The sequence below is a fragment of the Lactuca virosa genome, chromosome 3 (genome assembly GCF_052849685.1).
Source record: "Lactuca virosa cultivar CGN04683 chromosome 3, Lactuca_virosa_CGN04683_v6, whole genome shotgun sequence".
Lineage (NCBI taxonomy): Eukaryota > Viridiplantae > Streptophyta > Magnoliopsida > Asterales > Asteraceae > Lactuca > Lactuca virosa.
In genome coordinates this window covers 272,588,094-272,595,218 of record NC_136428.1, presented here as the reverse complement: position 1 = coordinate 272,595,218, position 7,125 = coordinate 272,588,094, and the positions used below count along the sequence as shown (strand labels likewise).

Genomic DNA, 7,125 nt, shown 5'->3' with positions numbered 1-7,125 from the left:
TAACACAAAACAAAATACAATCAACTAAAAAATGATCATTCACATAGTCCAGAATGCGTGCAGAGAACTCAAAGCCACAATCCACAACCGAAAATGAACGTTCATAATCCATTCTATAAATTTTTTCTCTATTCTTTTTTACTTTTTTTTTAACTTGAATACTCTTTTCTTTTTGGGTTTTTTTTGAAGGAGAGGAACACAGTCTATACACATCATAAAATAAACGATGGATCACACTAACATCCTATCACCAACATAACAAAATAAAAACTTCAATCGATTTCGCCTTCCTCCACATCAGCAGCAGCATTGATCCCACCTGGCATGACAGGTGGCTGGAGGTCCAGGTCAGCATCATCCTCTTCTTGTTCATCTCTTTTCATGTACAACCCTAGTTGTTCTAACGGATTGCTTGCCCCAAATTTGAAACTGCCTAATGCGTCTAGGGATCCGTGATCGGGACTCATCTCGTCTGCTGACATCATCGGTAGTTCAGGATTCACCGTGCTTAGCATTTCAAGATCCTCAATAAATCGCGATGTTTCATCAATTTCAACTGTTTTCTCCATCTACATTCACACAAAAACAACAAATTTTATCACCAAAAAAATAATTAATCAAATTACTATTATTATCGGATACATAAATACATTGTACTATATATTAATTAGAATTAGAAAGTCCTTATGAGAGTACATATTTCCACTCCATTTTACGAGTTTTGTACAATTGTTTTGGATTTTGACAGATTTAGTCCCTGTAATTTTGTAATTTATAGAAAAGGTCACTGAATTTTTTGGTATGTTTAAGATTTTTGTATGTTGGCAGGTTTAGCCCCTGTGTACAAAATAATTTACAAAAATTGTCCCTGTAATTTACATTCAGGAGTTTTGCCAAAAAGGTTTTTAGTTTTGGAGTTTTGCCACAATTGTTTTGGATTTTGACAGATTTACTCCCTGTAATTCACATTTAGGAGTTTTGCCAAAAAAGTTTTTAGTTTTGGAGTTTTGCCACAATTGTTTTGGATTTTGACAGCTTTAGTCCCTGTAATTTTGTAATTTATAGAACAGGTCACTGTGAATTTTTTATTTAAAAACAGTCCATACGTTTAAGATTTTTACAAAAATTATCCCCTGTAATTTTGTAATAACCTCTGTTTAGCTCCCATGTACAAAATAATTTACAAAAATTATCCGTAATTTACAGAAAAGGTCCTTGTGTATTTTTCTTTTATAGAAATGGTCCATTTGTTTTAGATTTTTGTACAGTGGCAGGTTTGGCCCCGTGTACAAAATAATTTACAAAAATTGTCCCTGTAATTTACAGAAAGAGTCCATGTGTATTTTTTTTTCAGAAACAATCCGTTTGCTTAAAAAAATTACAAAAAAGTCCCCAACTAACTGAAAATTTGCAGATTACGCCCCCTGCAATATATTGCCATGTTTCGTCCCTAAACTTTTTTGGTTTAACGCTTTCGCCACATGACTTTTGTATATTTGCAGGTTTGCTCCTTACACTTTTGGCGTTACGCAAGTCTAGTCCCCCCTTGGGGGTAGTAACTTACTAGTTAAAATTACTTTAAAAGACCCCAAAGAGAACTTTTTAAAGATATACTTATAATTCATGTAAATGTAAAATATTTACATTCATACCTTCAATAAAGCCTGTCGAGCTGCTTCTCTTTCAAGATCCCTTTTCCTTTTTGCTTCCAAAGCAGCTTCAGCTTCAGCTCGCTTTCGAGCATTTTCAGCTGCTTCTGCTGCGGCTTGTAATCGCGCTTTTTCTATTTTTTTTTAATAAAATAGAATTTGTAATTTAATAATCTTGTTTGCTAAAATCAAGTTATATAAACTTTGAAAAGAAGTTGAACTAATCTCCAACCTTTTCTTTTTTGATTTTCTAATTCTTCTTTCTCCCTTCTGAGTTTCTCAGGGTCCCCTTTTTCAACCTGAATCAATGTCTTTTCTCTCGCCTTGAAAATTGTATCAGCAAATCGGTTTTTTAATACTGCAGCTCTGTATGATTTCCCAGGTGACACCTGTCTTGAATTTGGAGCACTGTCACCTAATTTATAAAAAAAAATACAAATTATTAGAAATTATTATATATATCCAATTGCAATTCACAAATGAATAGTATATTTTTATGTTCCAGACTTTGGCCATAATAGTTTTTTTGTATATTGACAAGTTTGGTCCCTGTATAGAAAATAAATTACAAAAACTGTCCCTGTAACTTACAGAAAAAGGTACAAAAATTACAGACTTATGTATGTTGACAGGTTTGGTCCCTGTGTAGAAAATAAATTACAATAGCTGTTGTTGTAATTTACAGAAAAGATCCGGGTAAAGATTCTTTTACATAAATGGTCCATGTGTTATAAAAATTAACAAAATGGACCCTGCGTAATAGAAAAAATATAGATTACACCCCCACTAAAGCAAGGATAATCAGAAATTAATTTTGTTTAAATATGATGCTATATTCTCAATACTCACCATCATCTTTTTGGCTATCTGATTCAACAGAGGTTGGCTTTTGTTGAGACATGTGATCAACTTGGTCCAACCCACTAACTGACTCTGAAAATATAAAATATATATATATATAATTTTAGATTTTAGAACCCTTAAAGAAGAAAGAAAATTGTTATTAAATATTTGAATCTTGAAATCTTGAAATATGGGAAGACTTACGATTATCAATTAGGTCACTTGTACCTGCCTTTTCCTCTAAATCTGTTGCAGCAAGATTTTTCTGTTTATTGAATATAAAATAAATAAGTTATTATTATTATTATTATAAACATAAAAAGAAAAAGAGTTACATTTTACACACCACATAAAGAACCAAAAGAATTGATTTATGAGGAAGATAGATAGATAGATAGATACCTGAGACACCTCTAATGGGTTGGTGGCTTTAAGGTCATTTTGCCCATTTCCACTAGTATCTGTAGAAACCATATAAAACTGAATATTTCACATAGAAATAATTAACAAAAAAGACAAAGTATTGTTTTATCAACTTTTGAATCAAATATTTAACATCATCATACATCAGATAAGGAGTTTTACATGCAACTAAAAACACTGATTACATAATATGGTTTAGTTGATATATATATATATTACTTAAAATCATAATATTAAAAGAGTACCCAAATTACCACTTGAGGTTCTTGATGTTGTCCTTATGTCACTTTTCTTGTTTGTTCCTTTTTCCTTTTCATCTGGAGTGTAGCTTGAGACAGGTGGCTCATTTCCACCAATATCTATATCCTCTTCCACAGGATCATTCCCTGTAACATGTGACATGTCATGTAAATCTAAGTTGAACAGTTGACTAACATTGACCAAACGCCCATGAATGTGAGAAAGAGAAAACGGTTATTAACCTCTATATAGTTGCATAGTTGAGTTGCTAATCCCTGATTCATGTAGCAGCTGAAACCAATGAAGAATCATTGTCAGACTTACATCCTGTTATAGATTAGGAAGATGAAATATATTTAAAATAGTACCTCAATGACACAAGGCTCTGCTTTTCCTTGATTTTGTTGCTCATGTATATGGTTGTCTAACATCTTGCGTAATTTGAACAATATATCATTATTAAGATCATCAATATCAATTTCTATTTCATCTTCTCCTGCTTCATTCCCACTTGAGCTGTGTTCTTTTAAAAAGTCAATGATATTATTTGGTAAACCTTCAAGATGAGCTTCCAACTCCCTGCTTAGATTAAGCTTTTCTTCACTTGTCATCACCAACTTAGCTTCTGGAAACGGTTCTTGTTGTATTGAGGTGATCTTTCTTTTCTTTGATGGAGGAATTGGCTTAACCAAATCGATCTCTTCAAATTGTTGTTGAGAATTTTGAGGTAGTTTCTTTTCGATAGGCTTCCATCTTAGCTGGAAAAACTTATGAAGAACATCTGCCATGACATGGACATCATTTCCAGGGGGGTTGTATGTCATGGCATTGGAAAAGGTGAGTCGGATATCAGCAACAAATTCAAGTGGACCTGTGTATTTCCCTGAAGAAAGTTTTTCTTTTATTGTCCCTAAATCCATGGGATTCTTGATGACATTGAAGTAATCTGGTATTTTCAATGCAACAACATCAACAGGTTTGTTAAACACCCAACCATGTTGATGGGACATCAACTTCTTCAATAAGTTCTCACATTGTTTCTTCAGTAATGGAGTAAAAGTCCCTGTGTCATTAACGGATGAAAACCTTCCCATAAGACCTCGATTAAGGGCCTTTGACTTTTGATTATGGTCGATCTTTCTCCCAGAGCCAGTTGATTTCTTCAAGTTTGAGCTAAGAATATCATTAGAAGATGATATTGTGGCAACACGAGGCTTATCAACATCCACTCTCTTCTGAAATGTCCTAAGTCTGTCAAGTTCAGATTTCAATTGGAGTAATAATTTCTTTTTTTCTATGGGTGAGAGCTTTGACAAAGGAACAACATGTACAGGAACACCAAAACCATCGGATAATGCAGAGCTTAGCTTGATCCATTTTTTCCTATGGTTGATCGAGTCCTCATAACCAGATGCATCCATATCATCACGTCCAGAGCAACCAGATCCTTCGGATTCATAATTGGGGGGAAACCCACCAGAATAGGCATCAGGGAACATATCCTTCTTCGCCATATTGCTATCAACACTTCACACCCAACCAGAATGATGTATATATCAAACCCTAGCCCAAAGATTTCACGCACGTCCCTGAATATTCATGACAAGCCAATTTAACTCACGGATCCATTATCAAATCCCTCATTCCTCTCTCATATTCCTCTTTAACAAAGAAAAGATCGCACACGCTCTCTAAACGCGGTATATACTTAAATACGTACTCTCTGAAATTAGGGTTTCCATGTTCATATTTCGATCCATAAAAGATGTACAAATTCAATACTTGTAACCGATTACCATGTATTACAGAATTTTCAAATCGAACGTTTGGGTTAACAATTTCTCCAACCTAAACCTAAAATTGAAACGTTTTGTTTTGAAAAATTAAACGAACGAGGGGAGAAAAATCGGAATCCAAAGGAGAAAACCTAATCTTACCGCAAAAATCCACTTTGGGTCGAAAAAGAGCCAATTCTCCTCCGCAAAGACGAGCTTCAATTCGCACAGAAGCTTAATTCGCGTAATTCAAACTCATAACATCAAATCACCAACAATAACTCACCGACAACGAAGATAACCCTAGAAACGGAAGATCTCTACTGAATTTGAAGCCGACAAAGCTCAAAGAATGTTGTGCTCGAAACCCTAGAAAACAAAACGACGGGGGCGCAGGTACTTCCCAAGGGCTCCGAACGAGAAGAGTTATATGATCGTACGACAGAAAATGTAAGCTTTAGGGGGATGAAGAGAGTGACGCCTCTTTATCTTTTTCGTGTCCATAAGTGGGAGCCTCGTCGACTCCTGATAAATCGTAGCCGTTGATTCACGCCGTCTTCGGAATCGACGGTGTGAACAGCGTTTCAGATCTAGTGATAGACCATGTGATGCAGATCACGTGCAATAAAGGCGGTGACTTGGTCCTCAAACTATGACTTCATTCCATCTTTAGTCCCTTAACTCTAAACATTTACGTTTAACGCTATTTTATTAATGACAAAACTGTAAAACTTGTCCTTTTGGTATGTTTTTTTTCATGGGTTTTGGTCTAATCCTCAATTTTTTTGGATTCGTGATCCTTTTAACTTTGAACCGGACCGGACCGGAAAAAAATCGGGACCGGACCGGACCGGATATTCATATTAGTGGGCCGGTTTTTGGGTTTTGTTTTTACCACTATTCGGATTTCGGGTTTGGACCGGACCGTACCCGGAATACGGGATTTAATTCGAACCGGACCGAAAAACATTTTCACCTTAATTCCTTTTATAGATATTTTAAAATATATAAATAATGATATTGACTTAGGGGGTGTTTGGCTTAGCTTTTCACAGCCAAAAGTCCTTTTTGGAAAAGAAAAAAAGCAAAAGATGTTTAGCAAAACTATTTTTAAAAGTTACTTTTGAAGTTTTGATATAAGGAAAATGAACTTTTTGGAAAAGTCAGGAAAAACCTGACTTTTTGTAACTTTTCCAAAAAGGACTTTTGGGCTGTGAAAAGCTAAACCAAACACCCCCTTATTAGTTAATGTTACGAAGCTTTTATTGAATTATAAATTAATGCTACAAAAAAGAATGTATCTAATGTGATTGTTCACTAAAATTGAGTACCACGTGTCTCATCAAATTGGATATAATAAGATAATAAAGAAAGTCAGTAACATTCTTAATGTATCTATCGTAATATTATTACTTATAAGATTTTTTTTTCTAAATACTGTGAACATTAAATTACTATTAGTTTTTTTAGGAACTGTGAGGCTTGTCCCTACGAGCGACAACTAAAAAGAAAACATTGTGCAACTCTTCCATAGTTTACGGCAGTGACAACTTTTTTTTTTTGGGTCCGTCATCTAGTCTCCAACTCTCTATTGCATTCCATTGTTACAATAAAAAAAAAACAAAAAAAAAAAACTATGAATCTTCTACTCTCTAATAGAGAACATGTTTCCCTCTCCTCTACAATGGTGAATGGAAGTAAGTTCAAATAGGATCTGACCGAAACCTTAAACAACACTGTCAAAGTATAATTCGGTTCAAAACCCGAAATCCGGTTTAGTACCCGGAACCGGACCGAACTGAATCCGGACCCGATATACACAAAAACAGTTCGGTTTTCGAGTAAGGTAATTAACGATTTTCGGTCTTCGGGTTTTTGGTCTTCGGGTCGGTTCAGTCTGGGTCAGGCTCGTTGCTCATCCCTACTTTTAACCATGTTTGTATGTAATTTTGGTCCCTCCCAAAATTAAAATGACTAACTTTCCCTTATACAATTTATTTTTTTAATTTTTTATTACACAATAAAAAAAACTAAAATAAAATACACCCTAACCCTCACTCTTCCTCATACTCGGATACCAACTTCTCTCTCTCTCTCTCTCTCTCTCTCTCTATATATATATATATATATATATATATATATATATATATATATATATATATATATATATATCTTCTCTCCAACTCCCTTCACTC

At 34.4% G+C, this 7,125-nt stretch overlaps 1 protein-coding gene across 3 annotated transcripts; it reads right to left on the bottom strand.

Moving 5' to 3' along the window:
- Positions 1-5,411, bottom strand: LOC145167198 (transcription factor GTE9-like). 3 transcript variants are annotated; one of them, XM_079086311.1, is made up of 10 exons: positions 5,093-5,411; positions 3,524-5,009; positions 3,398-3,446; positions 3,161-3,301; positions 2,895-2,953; positions 2,697-2,757; positions 2,499-2,582; positions 1,882-2,064; positions 1,653-1,783; positions 1-569 (listed from the first exon to the last, which is right to left on the bottom strand). In XM_079086311.1, exons 2-10 carry the CDS (start codon positions 4,667-4,669, stop codon positions 273-275), a joined length of 2,151 nt encoding a protein of 716 aa, XP_078942437.1. In that variant the 5' UTR covers positions 4,670-5,009; positions 5,093-5,411; the 3' UTR covers positions 1-272. The 3 variants fall into 3 exon arrangements, with proteins under 3 accessions (XP_078942437.1, XP_078942436.1, XP_078942439.1); XM_079086310.1 differs by having other exon boundaries at positions 3,524-4,744; XM_079086313.1 differs by having other exon boundaries at positions 3,170-3,301; positions 3,524-4,744.
- Between the last annotated feature and the right edge of the window lie 1,714 nt (positions 5,412-7,125).